This window comes from Vanrija albida (assembly GCF_041260175.1).
Source record: "Vanrija albida strain AlHP1 chromosome Unknown contig_7, whole genome shotgun sequence".
NCBI lineage: Eukaryota > Fungi > Basidiomycota > Tremellomycetes > Trichosporonales > Trichosporonaceae > Vanrija > Vanrija albida.
This window is the reverse complement of record NW_027191426.1, coordinates 1982323-1998794: the sequence shown is the minus strand read 5'-3', so window position 1 is coordinate 1998794 and position 16472 is coordinate 1982323. Positions and strand designations below refer to the sequence as shown.

General features: G+C 65.6%; 6 protein-coding genes across 6 annotated transcripts; 4 read left to right on the top strand and 2 right to left on the bottom strand.

Moving 5' to 3' along the window:
- Positions 1-275: 275 nt before the first annotated feature.
- Positions 276-650, bottom strand: Q8F55_009258 (uncharacterized protein; the record flags this gene model as incomplete). Its single annotated transcript, XM_069357626.1, has 1 exon — positions 276-650. The coding sequence occupies one exon, from the start codon at positions 648-650 to the stop codon at positions 276-278; it is 375 nt and encodes a 124-aa protein (XP_069205563.1).
- Positions 651-1276: 626 nt separating this feature from the next.
- Q8F55_009257 (uncharacterized protein) lies at positions 1277-3112 on the top strand (the record flags this gene model as incomplete). The annotated part of the gene is made up of 1 exon (XM_069357625.1): positions 1277-3112. The coding sequence occupies one exon, from the start codon at positions 1277-1279 to the stop codon at positions 3110-3112; it is 1836 nt and encodes a 611-aa protein (XP_069205562.1).
- A 201-nt stretch (positions 3113-3313) lies between these two features.
- On the top strand, positions 3314-6729 carry Q8F55_009256 (uncharacterized protein; the record flags this gene model as incomplete). Its single annotated transcript, XM_069357624.1, has 3 exons — positions 3314-4764; positions 5358-6059; positions 6102-6729. The coding sequence occupies 3 exons, from the start codon at positions 3314-3316 to the stop codon at positions 6727-6729; spliced, it is 2781 nt and encodes a 926-aa protein (XP_069205561.1).
- Positions 6730-7272: 543 nt separating this feature from the next.
- On the bottom strand, positions 7273-8693 carry Q8F55_009255 (uncharacterized protein; the record flags this gene model as incomplete). The annotated part of the gene is made up of 2 exons (XM_069357623.1): positions 7273-8516; positions 8555-8693. The coding sequence occupies 2 exons, from the start codon at positions 8691-8693 to the stop codon at positions 7273-7275; spliced, it is 1383 nt and encodes a 460-aa protein (XP_069205560.1).
- Positions 8694-10332: 1639 nt separating this feature from the next.
- Q8F55_009254 (uncharacterized protein) lies at positions 10333-12630 on the top strand (the record flags this gene model as incomplete). The annotated part of the gene is made up of 1 exon (XM_069357622.1): positions 10333-12630. The coding sequence occupies one exon, from the start codon at positions 10333-10335 to the stop codon at positions 12628-12630; it is 2298 nt and encodes a 765-aa protein (XP_069205559.1).
- Positions 12631-13226: 596 nt separating this feature from the next.
- On the top strand, positions 13227-16230 carry Q8F55_009253 (uncharacterized protein; the record flags this gene model as incomplete). Its single annotated transcript, XM_069357621.1, has 3 exons — positions 13227-14525; positions 15813-16001; positions 16045-16230. The coding sequence occupies 3 exons, from the start codon at positions 13227-13229 to the stop codon at positions 16228-16230; spliced, it is 1674 nt and encodes a 557-aa protein (XP_069205558.1).
- Between the last annotated feature and the right edge of the window lie 242 nt (positions 16231-16472).

Sequence of the window (16472 nt, the reverse complement as noted above, 5' to 3'; positions counted from 1 at the left end):
ATGGCCGGATGCAGGGTGGGTGGAATGCCACATTCGTATCGCGGGCGTCAACAACGACGGCGGCGGCGGCGCCGGATGCGGCCCATTGTCCTCCTGCACAATCATGCTCGACCCGGCGTCCGTCGTCAGTATTGTTAGCCCAATCACCCCGCAATGAGCACCATCACCGGAACAGTCTTCCCGCGAGCACGAGCGCGACGGCATCCATACATTCCCTCGGCTTCACCTGCAGTCAGCACCAGTGCCATGCCCGCACCCACCTAGTCCTCCGCCACCTACTCGCTGTCCGAGTCGTGCCCGATGCGGATCTTGGGCAGGCGGAAGCGGAATCCCGAGCCGCGCGAGCCGTCCGAGCTGCTGCTGCTACTGCTGCTACTGGTATCGCTCCCGCGTCTCGCGCGCGCCGCGGCCCGCTCCTTCTCCGCCGCGAGCGCCGCCCGGCGGCGCTTCTCGTGCGCAAGCAGCTCGGGGTCCCAGTCGCCCGGCGTGTCCATGATACTCGAGGTCTTGGAGGGTGCAGGTTGGGGCGGGGGTGCGCGCGCCTTGCCCGGCGCTGGTGGGAGGGAGGCTCGGGGCGGAGAGCTGACCATCACGATCCAGACGAGCACGGCGAGCAGCTCGACGAGCGCGGTGCTGGCGGCGATTGCCATGGTGAGGGAGGAGGTGGAGTGGGTGGTGAAGAGTTGTTTGTCGTGTGCTGCGCTTTGTTCGCGACGAGGAAGACGGCGGCGGGCGCACGGGGCGTGTGCGGGCGGTGCCGCGGCGGAGAGGGTGGCGGGGAAGGCGCGGGGCGGGGCGCGGGGCGGCGGGTACGGCGTGCTCAACCGATCGGCCGTTGAGCACGGCTCTACGTCGGCCCAGGCGTCGACGCTGGACGACGGCTTGGGAGGTGAGCTCGTCATCGCCGTCGCCGCCGTCACTGTGCGCGAACGAGCGCGGATCATGATGTCACCGACCCGCCGTCGCCGAGCCCGCCGGCCCGCCGAGGGAAGGTCACGCGACGACTGCGGAACCACACAACGACCGTCGGTGTCACTGTCGCCGCCGTCGCAATCGCCGTTGCGTCGCCGTCGCGGCGCCGTCGCTGTTGCCGAGCGACGCCGCGCATCCTTTACCTCCCCGTGCGTGGTCGCCGTGCCCGCCCCGCCCCCCCTTCGCCGCACCCACGCGGTGGCGTCGGTGGCGGCCGGGCGCCGCCGGCGTCCCACCCCGCCGCCTCCACCTCTCCGCTCCTCTTATCGGCGCGGACAATTTCTCTTCCCCCAACCACACCACAATGGGGCAGAAACACGGCAAGCCGCGCCGCGACAGCGCCGACGACCTCGCACCCCTCTCCCCCGCCCTCTCGCGCCTCGAGCGGCCGCGCACCCCGCACCGGCGCGCCAAGTCGGCCAGCGTCGACCCCGCCCCGCTCGACTGGTCGACCCTCGACCGCCCCCGCCGCCGCTCGGGCTTCCTCTCCCCCAGTGCCAGCCCGCGCGCCTCGCCCCGCGACAGCGGCGCTTCGACGCCACTCCAGCCGCCCAGACGTGCCTTCGACTCGTCGGTGCGCTCCGCCTCGGCGCCGGCGCAGGGCCGCAGCGCGAGCCCGCGCGGGTCGCCGCGCCGCCGCCCGAAGAGCGTGCTTGTCCCCGTCGCTGCGCCGCTGCCGCCCGGCGCTGAACCGGCCGCGGCTCTCGTCGTCGTGCCTCCCCCCGCGCCGCCGCCCCCGCCCCGCGTCACGCTCGACCGCTACGCCCACCCCCAGATCTTTGAGCGCATCCTCAGCTACGTGTCCCCCGAGGCGTACCCCGCCCTCCGGGCCACCTGCCGCGCGCTGCACGTGCGCATCAACAGCGTGATGTACAAGCACGTCGAGCTGCATATCGACGAGGTGTTTGCCATGCAGGCAAAGTCGCGGTCGCTGACGATGCTCGCCCTGGGCATCACGTCGCCGACAGAGATCGACGGTGAGGGCTACCCGCTTCCGCCGCGCCGGCTCCCCGGCATGCGGTGGGGGCTCGACTCGCCGTGGGACCACGCGCTGTGCGTCGACCGGCTGCGGACGTACACGCGCGTCGTGGACGAGATCGGGCCCCACAAGCTCGTCGTACTGCCGCCCGACGAACAGACCGAGCTGTACGCGGCGCTGGCGGCCGTCGACCTCGTGCGCGACCGCGTGCTCCTCAGCCCGCTGGGAGGGCGGACGCACGTCTTCTTCCGCCAGCTGCCGGCGGGGCTGAACGAAACTGCGCCGCGTGTACTGGTGCGTGAGGTCGAACCCGTCGTCGCGACGGCCGTGATCACCATCCAGATCAACTCGCGGGTGCACCCCAGCACGCTGGCCAAGGCGGCGATTCGGGTGCCCGGCGCGGCGGAGCACAAGCCCAACGACCGCGAGGTCGTCGTCATCTTCCTGCCCGACGACCAGGTGGACACGGCCGCGTTCGCCCGGCTCAGCATTGACGACAAGCGCCGGTCGTTTGCCGACTCGCCCAACGGGTCGTACACCCGGCTGGACGACAAGCGGGGGTCGTTTGCGCAATCGCGAAACGCGTCGTACCACAACCTCGACGCCCGCCGCAGCTCGTCATACAGCCAGCTCGACGCGCGCCGCAACTCGTCATTCGGGCTGAGCTCACGCAACTCGTCGTTCAACCAGCTGGAGCGCGCCGCAGCCTCCGCAGCAAAGTCCGCAGCAGAGCGCGCCAAGCCCCTCGGAATGCTCACAGACCTCGTCGACGACATGGTCAAGCACTCGCCGTGGGTGCGGTACACGCTCGTCGGGCTCGAGACGCTGCGGCCCAGCTGGATCAGCCCTGCGCTCGGCATCACGCCCTGGATGGACGCGCAGCAGCGCGCAGACATCATCTACAAGGCCATGTACGACTTTAAGGTCGGCCCGTTCTCGCTCACTGGCGAGACGGACAAGGCGGTCGAGGCACTGCAGGCGCTCCAGATGCTGTCGCTCGACGAGTACCGCGCCATGGTGGGTGACGACATGTATGCCCTGGCCACGACGTGTCCGGCCGGCCCGCTCGTCCCGGGGGTCGTCACCGGCGACGAGAGTGACGGCGCAAGGAGCGAGAGCTCCGAGGACGTGGGGGATGATGACGACACGTACTTTAGGTAGACCTAGGCGCGGGTGTTGTACAGTGCGCGCATGCATAGAGCGAGTTGCGGTGGAAGGTTTGACGCGTCGCGTCGTCGACCAGCTCACTGCGGGGTCCCCGCGGAACCCCCTGCAGTCACCGAGCACCGCATTTGGGTGAGCCGAGCTGCTCGACTCGTCCCTTCTCTCTCAACCTCTCTCTTCTCCATCACCTCTGACAGCATGGACGACAAGGCGGCCGATACAGGCCCCATAGTCCGCGTCGACGACCCTGCGAGCTCCGGCTCAACCCCCACCCCCGAGCGCCGCTCGCCAACGCCGCCAGACAATAGACGGCACAGCCAGCTGGCGCGCGGCGCGCCCGTCATCCGGCGGCGCGCGCGCTCCGTCCTTGAGGCCGGGCCCGACGCCGAGCCGACGCACCGGCGCATGCAGTCGGCCCCGAGCTGGAGCACAGACACCAAGGGGAAGAAGCGCGGCGGCGCTCCTCCGCCACCGTACGACGCCGCGCCGGCCTATTCCGCTCAACTGCGCACAGGCGACAAGAAGCACCCCGCGCTCGACCTCCTCGCCTTTCCGCAGCTCACGACCCTCGTCCTCCGGTACACCGCGGGCTCGACCTACCCCGCCCTCCGGGCCACCTGCAAGACGCTGCGCGCGCGCATCGACGAGAAAATGTACGCGCACGTCGAGGTCAAGATCGCTGTGGTGCCGCCCGAGCCCAGGCCCGCGGCTGCCTCCGGCTCGAGGTTATCCGTCATCTTACGCACCCTGCAAGCAACGGGAGCGTTCCTCGGCGTCTCGGCGCTCCCCTTCATCCCCGAGGGCCCGGCGCCAGCCGCGCGGCAGGCAGCGCCAGCCGCGCTTGCCGAGGACGGGCCCCCGCCACCGACGCTGGCCGTGTCGATCGTCGCCCCGGCACTGGGGCACGAGCACGGCCTGCCCGCCGGATCTCGCATCCCCGGCCTGCAGTGGGACATGCGGAACACGGCGGTGCACGCGCGCACCGTCAAGCGCCTGCGCGCGCACACGCGCGTCGTCGACGACGGCGGCAGCCTCAGCTTCCACCTCGACGGCCTGGGGCGCGACGAGGCGGCCATGCTCCGGCTTGCGTTTGGCTCGGCGCGCGTGGTGCGCAACTCGGCGGGCACGAGCGTGCTCTCGGCTCCGACGCACGTGCTCTTCCGCGCGCTCGACGACGGTGTCTACCTCCCCCGCCATGTGCCGGAGCGGTGCGGCCGCGTCATTGTACATCTCACCGCCATGCCCGGCTTCGACGCCAACCTATCTGGCGTGCTACTCCCCGGTCCCGGTGTGTCGGGCCAGCGCAAGGTCTACGCCGTGTTCACCGGCGCCTGGGGAGGAAGCCGCGTGCCCCTAGAGCCGCCCGGCATCCTCCGCGACACGGTCAAGGACGCGCTCCGGCACGAGCCGGGCGCGGTGCGCTACACGCTTGTCGGGCTCGCCGACCTCAACCCCGCGCTGTTCGGCGTGTCGTGGTCGGCGCACGCGAGCACTGACGCCCGCCACGAGATCCTGCGCAACCGTGTCGTCGAGTACGCGCTGCGGGTCGGCGTCTTCTCCCGCGCTGGCGGGGTCACACGCGAGCAGGTGCTGGCCATGTTTGAGCTTGCGACGCCTGAGCAGTTCCGTAAGGAAGTCGGCGACGAGCTGTACGCCCTCTCGACGCTGTAGGGCGTTGTTGTACATATCAGTGGGACATTGCATGGGTCGCATGGTGTTGGCCGCGATCCGAGTGACGTCACAGCAACAAGAACCAAACAAGTACTCTCACCGCCGGAGTTGAGTCTTTCACTTTCTGTTACTCGCGCATTCAATGGCTGCCTTGCGAGTGGGGGTTGGGTACACTCGTCGCGGCCAGCCTTCACCGACGTCGTTGACCAGAGCGCTTCGGCTCACCGCGCAGTGCACCGTCGCGCCGTCGTCGCCCGTGCCACGTGGCCGCCGGCGGGCTTGTTGACCGCTGACCGACCCCTGTTGTCGAGAGTTTGATCACATCCTCACCCTCCTCATCATCGCCTTGTCTTTTACTCATCGCTTTCTCGAGTCGACGAAAGGCAGCCCAAGCCTGTGAGGGCGTGCACCCTCGGCCCGTCCCTAATAGACTCGAACGCAACCGCCCCATCCCTCCTGCCTCACTCGCCCCGAACTCCTCTCCAACGACAACGTCCACCCAACCCTCCCAACCTTCCTGTCCAGCAACGATCTCCCCTCAACTGTCTAAACTGACTCTTGATCACCCCAGCCCGGTGCTCGACCACCCCAGCCCGGTGATCGACCACCTCTCCTTCCCGCACATCTTCAACCGCATCCTCGACAATGCCCCGCTCGCCTTCTTCCACGGTCTCCGCGCGACCAACTGGGAGATGTACCACCGCGCCAATGCCGTCCTATACGAGCATGTCTGCGTGTCAGCGACTGGGGACGTCCCTGCCAAAATCTCCATCTCTTCGCCGTACGACAAGCGCCGGATCCCAGGCCTCAAGTGGGACCCGAAAGACCCGACCGCCCATGCCCTCACGCTCCTTCGCCTGCAGGCGTACACGCGCACCCTTGACGACCTCGGAAGGACATTCACCTTTAGCTATGCCACGACACACGAGATCTGCACTCTCCTCGGCGCTCTGGGACGCGTTCAGTCCGTCCGCGCGCCGTCGATGCTGTTCAAGCCCCGTCCTTACCTGTCCTTTGCGCAGACGGTAAACCCCCCTCCAGGCCAGCCATCGCAGTGGGAGTACAATCCCAACTTTTACGACCGGGCTGCATTGACACGGACCATGGTAGGCGAGCATCTGTGGGATGGGAAGGGATCCCTGCCCCTCCTCCCCGCGACCACGAGCTTCACGTGGAAGCAGCTCTACGCCAACACTCCGATCATCCACCCGCACGGGCACCTGCCCAGTGTGACCACGGTTGTCATCGGAGTTGTGTTCAGCGACGTTCGGGAGTAACTTGTCGACGCGCCCCTGCCCCGTCACTCGCTCTCCAGATCCATCACCAACGTCGTCATCGTCTTCCACGTCCAGCCCAAGGACGCTAGCTGGACCGACGAGGGTCCCGGCCCGAGTCAGCACCTCGGAGTCCTGCACACGATCATGTGGCAAGTGCAATCCATGAGCTCGTGCATTCGGAGCGTCACACTCGTCGGCCTCGAGGAGATGGACCCGGTGTATTACCGGCTAGACCCTCTGACCCTCAGCACTCCCTGGGGCGAGAGGAAGGAGGCTCTGCTCGCAGCATTAGAGGCTGCCAAACCGCTGCACGAGACCGATTCCAGTGGGCTTGCCACGGGGCAGCCGTACACTCAAGAACTGTACGGTGCGGCCGGCAAGTCAGTCCAGAAGGAGGCGTTGACGACGCTCCGACTGTCTCATCAGGCCGCCAACTCGGCCTGGCCGGCCCAACGACACCCGTTTATCGAGCCTGTCCCCGGCGAGGGCAGGGGAAAGCGCCAACTGCCCGCGTCTACCCTTTCAACACGGCTAGCCGGATGGCGCCTGCTCACGTTTGCAGAGTGGCGCCGCGAGGTCGGAGACGAGGCGTACGCCCTTGCCATGGTGCCCCCTTGGCGGAGATGGCCCCCGAGGTGCTGCCGCATACGACCGGAACGAGCATGAGCCGTTAGGTGTCGCGTGTTGTTGTGTGCATGCATTGTTGGCGTTATACTCTAGTCTGACGACGGGGGTTGGTGTTCGGCCGAGGCTTCTGTCCTCAGACGGCCACTCAATGTACCAGACTCGAAGGAGCAGGGAACCTTGAGCCCTTCGTTCTGCAAGACGCTGCGAGAGGCTGCAAGCGTGCCCGGTGATATCTCGCACGGCGATCCAATAGGTCGGAGCTCTGGGCATTTGCAGACGAGTGGCTGGCCGTCAAGCTTGTGGTTGAGGGGTGATTGGGACGAGCCCCCGCCTCCACGCCAGCTTGCCCGCGACCGAACCTGGCTCCAGGGACACCGCCCATGCCGACCTTTGTGAACTTCGTCCCCCGACAGCGAATGGCCCCGGAGGCATGCGACCTTCCGGGAGCTTCGAGAGGACAGAACGACTCGTACATCTCTGGTCTCGGAACATCTACGGCTCCCTCGACGCAGCCCCTGTCTCCCCAGCCCACTCCCGGTCCACTCCCACCCGTCCACTGCCACTGCCATTTGGACCGCCACCCTACACGCCCGTGCCCCGGACGACGTCGGCGTGCACCTCCGTCGCGAGACGGAACGTAGCCTCGCCCACCTCGTCCCGGTACCCCGCCAGCGTCACCTCGCGGACACTCTCGTCCAGGTCGTGCACGTCTCCCTGCAAGCCCTGTACGTTGATCGCAAGAAGCCGCGAAAGACAGGTCGTGAACCAGCCTTCGGGATGGTCGCGCTGCACCTCGGTGCACCAGTCGCCGAGGCACGCGGCGGGGAGCGCCTCCATCCCGACGAGCGTGACCTTGAGCGCCGTGGGCTTGTCCAGGACCAGCGCGGCGAGCGGGCCGAGCATGCGCACCCCGTCTGGGCTGTTCCGAGAGCGCTCTGCGTGTGACTCGGCCCGCTCCATCTCCTGCCTCGTCATGGCGTGGGGCACGAGGGGGACCGGCCTGAAGACGACCACGATCTCCTCGAGCCGCCCGCAGGTGTCGTGGGACGGCCAGCGCGCGAACGTGCTGGGCAGAGCGGCGCTGTGCGGGTGGAAGGCGATCGTGAACACGGCGCGGCTCGGGCTCGGGGTCGAGGAGACAAAGTCGCACCACAGTGGGCTCGCGCCCTCCCACGGCGTCAGGCAGGTCTCCCTGAAGCAGTGGTAGGTCACCAGTGATGGTGTACAAGGCATGTGGTGGACGCCAGACGAGGACCCGGTGCGGAAGGTCTCGATGCCCGCGAGCGCCTTGTATACGCTGTCGAGGTGGACGTGGTAGATGCTCCGCACGTCAAGTGGCTCGTCCAGGATCCTGGTGTGGGTCCCGAGGAGTGCTCGTGTCCGGATCATCCCTGCGGTGTCGTCGAGATCGTAGGTGAGGCCGGGGATCGCTCGATCAGCGTGCGGGTACGCGAGGACGAGGGACGCAACCCGCGCGCCGCCAAAGCCGCCGAAGGACATGGTCAGGGGGCGGCCCCAGTCGGCCTTGATGCGGACGTGGGCCATGGACGCGGCAGCCACGCGCCCTCTCAGGTGCCTGTTGACCGCGCGGAGGACGGGGTGCGCCTCGGGGTCCTGGAGAGCGAAGCCGATGATCGCCTCGTACAGGTGTGGCGTGGCGCGCGCGTCGATCGCCTGGGACAAGGGCTGGCGGCTGGGGCCAGCGATAGGAGTGGGCTCGGGCACTGGGACAGGAGACACGCGGAGCAGCCTCCTTCCTGGCGCTCCAGGAGCTGTGGGCGAGTCCGAGGGTAGCGGTGCCGAGGTGAAGTCGTGCGAGTGGGACACTAGAGAGTGAGTGGAACAGAATCCGAAGACGACTCACCTCTAGGACTCAACCTGGCGCCGCTATGGGTGCCCTCGGGAGCCTCTTCCACCGAGTCCAGCTTGGCTTCTGGATTGGCGCGCTTCGTGTCCAAGAGCTCGCGCGCAGCAGATGCCTCACTCGGTCGGTCCGTCACCATGGACGCCGGTGAGGACGCACTGGTGTCGGGTGAGAGGCGGCGGGTTGTTGTCGAGGGGGAAGAGGACGAGGAGGAGGGGTTGGGGGTGGACATTGCGGCTGGCGGGGCTGTCCTGGACTTGGGGGTGGGGAGGTGAGTTGAGAGTTGTGAGGAGTGTGAGCGTAAGGGTGGAGAGTGAGCAGTGGGAGTGGGAGCCTTTAATACGCGCACACTGGACAGGTGACAGCGAGCACAATGAGTGCGAGTAGGAGCGGACGGCGGTCAGCACGCATGATGGGGGCGAGTGGGAAGCGGATGGCGAGGCATCACTGCCATCCGTCACGCCGACGCGGTGGGAGTGCGCCCGACTCGGTGCGGGGGCGCCGCGCGGCGCGGGTCAGTAAGCTTCTCGAGTGCGAGGGGCACAGTGGAGACTGCAGACAAGGGTGCGCGAGGACTTGTGTGTTGATGGAGTGTGGCTTGGTGGCGATTGATGGGAGGAGTGGGGGTGGTGCACGGTGCTCGTCGCCACTCGACTCCGCGCATGCGCGGCCAGCACCGTGCGCGAGTGATGCCCGCGCGACGGATACAGAGCTTGCACGCACATCGTGCCGCGGCGCGCATGTCCGCCAACAGTGAGTCATTGTATCGGCGACATATGGCCCCAAGAACGCGTCAACCGCTTGTACGCGGTGCCACTCGGTCCTCTCCGCTCACGCTCCCCGCGCAGAAGTAAGGATTGAGCGGGTCAGCGCGTCAGTGTGTTGGGCTCGCCTCCAGGGAATCGCAAGCGCCGTGGATAGCCAGCGTGTGTGTGGTGGCCTGTGCGTCCAGTCGTCGAGCACCGCCGTCACTCCACGGTGGGAAGCCCCACCTGTTGCCCGCGAAGATTGGAGATTGTGGGCACAACAGAAAGAGGTTGTTTGTGCGGCGCGTCACGTCCTGTCCGAGCTCATCTGCTTGTGTGTGTGAGCGGGCTGTCAATGGGGCGCCGGCCACCGCTTGGTGCCGCGGTCCTGGTCGGTGAGATCTCGTCTACTCGCGGGATGCCCGCGAGAACCCGAGCAGTGCCGTCGGCCGACTAGATGGTCAGTGAGCATGGCTGGCACGCCGAGTCGTCCAAACGCGCGTCGAGGTCAACCGTCTCCCCATACCACTCGTCGCGTCGAAAAACTGAATGAACAAACCAACTCGTCACGGATGCTTGCCGATGCGTAAACCGAGAAATGTAAACAGCGGCACGCATTGGTGCCAAGGAGATGCCGAGGCCATGCCGAGTCCGCCGAGCCCGTTTCACCCTCCGGTGCCGCAGCACCCGCCTGCAGCAGGCATGAAACCCGCGTTTCTTCACCAGGCCGCGTGGGAACGGGACGACTCCGGGTCCAGGCCGAGCAGAGGACCTGCGTGCTGCGCAGACTTCCTTTTTGCTGATACCTCGCCTTGTTGTCATTCGCGTAGGCCGCTCCACAGCGACTTGTCCTTCAGGGCCGACGGGGCCGGTTTTGATGACCTCATCTTGGCACCGCGTGAACAGCCACGGCAGCAGCAAAGACTGCAGCAGCCCCACCGACAACTCCACAGCGAAGCGTGCACGCCGACCATGCAAGAGGTAAGTCGGGATGGACATGGATCGTGTCGTGTTGAAAGCACCCACTCACTCATGTCAGACGGTACCGACGCCACCGAGACGTTCAACCCGTGTACGGACCCGCGATTCAACCCCGCGGCCAACCCGCGCGGCATCGTCCTCCCGCTCAACGACGACGAGATCGAGGCCTTCCTCGACGACCTCGACCACAACAATGACGGGTTCATCAGCTTTGCCGAGATCGAGTCCAAGTTTGACGCGGTGAATGACGAGACGCAGCCCGAGCCCAAGCCCCACCACCTGCACCACAAGACAGCCGAAGACGAGGAGCGGCACGCGTTCCTCCGCAGCATCATCGGGTGCGAGACGGACAAGATCAAGCGCGATGACATGCGCGAGCGCGTCAAGAGCTGGCGCATCCCCAGTCTCAAGCAGGAGAAGGACGAGGAGGAGAGCCAGGACAACTACATGCGCAAGATCGGCTTCACGCGTCGGCTCCGCGCGTTCTGGGCAGTCAACGGCCCCACCATCGTCTTCATGGGCATTGTCGTCGGCATGATGATCGCGTTCGGCGTCTGGCAGCTCGTCAAGTACTGCGGAGAAGCGTACCGCGGCGCACTGGGCTGGGGTGTTGTCGTCGCCAAGACGTGCGCCGGCATCCTCTACCCCACTCTCTTCTTCCTGCTCCTCTCGATGGCTCGCTACTTCTCGACGCTCCTCCGCCGGTCCTACCGCGTGTCCAGGTTCATCAACTGGGACCTGTCGCAAGAGTTCCACATCTACATGGCCATCTGGGCGACCTTCCTCGGCTCGCTGCACGGCATCGCCCACCTCGCCGGCGACTTCCTCTGGATCGGCAACGACTACCGGCCCGAGCAGCTGGACAGCCTCCTCGGTCCGGAGCGCAAGGGCCTCCACAACTACCGCGACCTCGTCAAGTCAAAGCCTGGCATCACCGGCATCATCGCCCTGTTCTGCTTCTACGCCATCGGGCTCACCTCCACGCCGTGGGTGCGGAGGCGCTCCTACGAGGTGTTCCAGCTCAGCCACCTGCTCATGTACCCCATCATCGCCTGTCTGTGCGCCCACGGCACCAAGCGAATCCTGCAGTGGCCGATGCTCGGCTACTTCCTGGCCTTCCCGGCGCTGTTGATCGTTATTGAGCGCGGCACCCGCCTCTTCCTCAGCTTCCACCACATCCCCGCGACCATCAGGATTCTCGACGGCGAGACGGTCGAGATTAAGACAACTATTCCCGGCTCGCGCATCTTCAAGTACTCGGCAGGGCAGTACCTCTTCATGCAGGTGCCCGAGCTCAGCTTCTTCCAGTGGCACCCGTTCACCATCTCGGTGTGTCTTGAGAAAGAGGTGCAGCTGCACATCAAGACGGACGGTAACTGGACAGGCAAGCTGCGCGAGCTGGCCGTCAACGGCGAGAAGGAGACTCCGATCAAGATTGGCATCGACGGACCATACGGCGCGCCAGCACAGCGCTTCTACGACTTCTCGCACACCATCCTCGTCGGGTCCGGCGTCGGTGTCACACCTTTCTCGGGCATCCTCGCCGATCTGCAGGCTCGCGAGAACAGGCTTCACGGTGGCCCTGGCGTAGACAACGACGGCTCACGAACCTCTTCACGCCGGCCGTCGAGGCGCAACTCGGCAACGGACGAGAAGTTCCCCGGCAAGACGACCACAGCCGCTGCCACAACCACGACCACGCCGCCCGTCGACTCACGCCGCAACTCGCGCAAGGGCTCGGCCGACCTCTTCCGAGTCCCCTCGGGCCGGTCGCTCACGCTCACCCGCTCGCGCTCACGACTGCGTAACCCCGGGCCGCCAGAGTTTGCAGACGACTACAAGCGCGTCGACTTCCACTGGATCGTGCGCGACAAGAACCACCTGCTGTGGTTCTCCGACCTCCTCAACTCGATCTGCCGTTCACAGATGTGGCACGTCCAGCACGACGGGCTCGAGCACCCGCACCTCGACATCCGCATCCAGACGCACGTCACCCAGGCGCGCAAGCAAATCTCGACACACGTGTACCGATGGCTGCTGGAGCTCTACCGCACCCCCGACCACCCCGAGTCGCGCCTGACCGGCCTCATCAACCCCACACACTTTGGCCGACCAGACTTTATCAGGATCTTCGACGAGTACTATGAGGATATGCTCCGCTACCGCACTCAGTATGGCTTTGACCGCACTGGCGACGGTAAGAACGACAGGTTCAAGGTCGGTGTCTTCTTCTGCGGCTCGCCCGTGGTCGGAGAGATGATCGCGGACAGATGCCGTACTCTGACGGCGAGAGGACGAGAGGACGGCTCGAGAATCGAGTTCTTCTTCTGTCTGGAGGTATTTGCTTGATCACATAGATGTATGCACCTTGTCTAATGCTGTGTGGGAGAAAAACAGTGAGGCTGGTACGGTAGGGGGGATGCTCTGCATTCCCAGGCACAACAAGCCGGACACTCACGTCCGGCCTGCCATTGTGTCGACTATGAGTGGAAATGAGTCGAGCAGCCATTGTCGAGGGCGAACGTGTGCCCAAACCTTACTGACCGATGTTGGATCAATACCACAAACCACTCAGACAGCAGACAACGACAATGGCCGCGTGGTGGTGCCTGATGGTACATATTGGCGTTTATGGTAACCGCTGCGTGCACACCGCCGCCGGCGCGTGTGGCGGTGGCCCCAACCATAGAACCCGACGCAGATTGATGGACCATCACGTCCACGACTCCCGTGCATTGTTTGGCTTCACAACCTCGTCAAGTGATGCATCGCGTCCCCCTCGCACCATCACGAGGAAGCCCTATATCAATGGGCCTCCTGCTCCTCTCCAGCTCATCACCCACTCCCCACCTCCCCCTCCAAACTCCAGCACCCGAACGCCATCCACCTCACACTCCCCACCCACACACATCCCAACCACCTGCTCAGCGGGTCGGTTAAGCACCATGCGCACCCCTCGCCGTGAGCCCAAGGCGCCGGTCAACCGCCACCGCATCCCCACTCCGAGCCCGAGCGCCAGCCCGTCGGGCGGCGCCGATGAGCCTCGTCCGTTCAGGATGAGGGCAACTCGCGACAAGCACCGCCCGTCGCCTTCCCCCTCTCCGCAGCCACCGCAGCCAGCCAGCCCTGCTCCCGCCTCGAAGGAGGTTAGCGACAAGGCCGCCCCTTCGGTCGGTGATGGCGCCGTGAAGGCGGGTGATGGCAACGTGAAGGCTAGTGATGGCGAAGTGAAGGCCGGAGCAAACAACCTTCAGCCACCAAGCAAGCCCGGTGTGGCCGCCACGCCAGTTCCCAAGCGCGGCACCATCACCCGCAGCACCTCTCCCAACCCCTTCATGAGCAGCAAGGACAAGGGCAAGGGGCGCGCCAACGGCGGCAGCCAGCAGCCCAGCCCCAACATGGGCTACAGCAGGGGACTCGTCGCCCTTCCTATCCCCTTCGGCGACACCCTCAGCCTGTCCGCCGTACTGGCTCCAACCTCTGTCGATTCCGCCACGCTCCCGCCCGCCTCGGTGCCCTCGGTCAAACCGCCAACCATTGGCCGCATCGACGTCGCCGCGACCATTGCCGCCTCCTCCTTCGACCTCGCCATCGCGATCACTGCCCCCACCCCCGTCACCGCAACTCCGGCTGATGTCGGCCCGATTGTCGAGCCAGCCCCGGCTCCAAGCCCGGCGCCCATCGCCCAGCCCCACCCACCCCCACCCAGTCCTTCGATCTCACTTCGCACCGTCTCAAACCCTCTGCCCGCCGGCAGCCCATCGAACAATGCCAGCGGACACAAGCGTTCCATCTCGCTCGGCAGTCCCTTCCGCCCGAAGACCCAGCGCAAGGCTAACCCGTCCCCATCGCCGTCTACCCCGCCTCGTCCGACAAACTTCCACCCTCAAGCCCAGCAACCGAGCCCCGTTCAGCTGAACCCCGTTCAGCCTAACCCTCCGCACCTGGGAACCGCCACTGTGAGCGCACAGTTCATCGGCACAGGCAACTCTGGCCCGCACGGCCACTTCGAACCCACTCCCAACGGCGGATACCACAACCAGTGGGGTCCCCACCACAGCAACCAGCCTGTCCTCTACCCTCCCGGTCGTGCTGCCCCCAACCAGCGCGCCCCACCCCCATTTGGGTCGGATCAGAGCCGCCCTTCCCAAGCTTTTTCCCTTTTCCCCACTCAACACGCCAACGTTCAGGTGGACGCCTCTGGCCAGCACTATGTCCTCGTGAACGACGAGGCCGGGCACCAGGTTGGATGGGGGTGCATCCCTCCTATCCACGCTCCTCGCCCGCCGCCCGCCCCTTTCACCCCGGGACCAAGCCGTTCTCCTGCTGCAATGGTTACGCCTGGTGGACTACACGTGTTCAGCGTGGCCGGACGTACACCCTCGCAACTCATCACTCCGCAACAAAAGCCTGGTCCCAGCCCTTCGTCAGAGCCGAGGGTCACACCCGGTGGGCTACACGTGTACAGCGAGCTCGGAGGCAAGCCATCGTGGTCCCCCACTCCGCAGGCCAAGACAGAGGGCCCCACCAACGCTGGTGCCCCTCTCCCTCACCCACGTCCCAGTCCTGATCCGTCGCCACGGGTTGCGGCTTGTGGACTGCACGTGTACAACGAGCATGACGGGAACACCTCGCGTTCTACCACTCCGGAGGGCGAGGCAAAGGTCCCAGGTGACCCCAGTGCCCCCTCTTCTTCCTCGGAGGGGAGCACGCCCTGTGACTGTGGACAAGTGCACCGAAAGAGTGAAAGTGGGACATCTCGACCCATTACACCGGCCCCCACTCACCCGCCCCACCCTCCTACGACCCTACAGCCTGTCGGCGAGCAGCCCGTGACTCCATCCGCCACGACGCCGCAGCCGCTTCCAACGGGTCCCCTCCCCCCGCATATCTCAAGCCCTTTCGACTTCCCTCACATGGGGCCCTCTGTGGACCTCCCTGGGCGTACAGGCATCCCCCCCATGATCCACGCACCGGTCCCCATCTTCGCGCAGGGAGGCATTGGATTGATCGGTATCCCCCCTCATGAATTTAGTGGCGGACCCAACGGTGTCATCGGCGCCGCACCAAACGGCTACCACCATCAGTGGGACCCCCGCACCCCTAGCCCCCAGGCCTTCAACTCACACGGCCCTGGCCCGCACCCACCCAACTTCTTTTCGCCCAACCCGCACCCACCTCACTGGGGCGCTCCCGGCTCGTACGACCCACATTGGCGCTCGCCTGGCCGGCGCCCACCGCACTCACGCGGACCGAGCCCCCGCCTACCATACTCGCGCGAACCAAGCCCCCACGCACACACACCCCAACCACACGGCAGCCTCCCCCCTAGCGGGAACCGGTCGCGTCATCACTCGCCCCACACGTATCGCGGAGGCAGCCCCATCCATCCACCTCCTCCAAACCTCCCAGGTCCGCGCAACGGGTACCCCACAGACTGGGAGGTCCAGCTGCGCAGCATTCAGACTGAGAACCCCAACGTCACTACCCAAGAGGTGCGCTCTGCAACATGAGTTACAGCTAACGCGCAGGTGTTTGACATCATGTTCTGTGATTGGATGCAGCCCCTCAACACGTCCCCTATGATGGTTAACTTGCGCCAGTTCATGAAGGGATTCATCGAGACCCTCAACCCACTCTACTTTGTCGCAGCTGCCCTTGTCTTCCGCATTATCTTTCATCTTCCCGAGAGCCCCTCTGCGGCGGACGAGAGGTTCAAGGTAAGTGTTTTGACATCGGTGTTGCTCAGCACTGATAACGTAGCACGCGCACAGAACTGTTATGCGAATGGCCCCAGAGCTCCTTCGCCACTTCGGCGACAAGTGCGACAACTGTGGCCGCCGCGGTTTCGTCGGGTGCTGGTTCTTTCTCCCGTTCTCAGACCGCCACTGCATCCAGTGCGGAACGGGGCGCCCATGCTCTCATGACCCCGCCATCAGTGGGATGTAAACCCCCACGTCGATGGGCTTTTGACTTTGTCCCCAAGCACCAGGCCTCGTTTCTTTTGATTTCAGCCCGGCGAGGCGAGTACTGTATTCTCGTGCGCCTCGTCTCTGTACCAGTACTGGGATACCCTTCAGCAACGTCTCGCTCTTGTACAGTCCACGACTCCGGATCCTGCGGCATAGCATCACCTTCCTGTGGTCACAGTTCATACCTGAATCCGCAATACCGTCTCCAGACAGATGTAT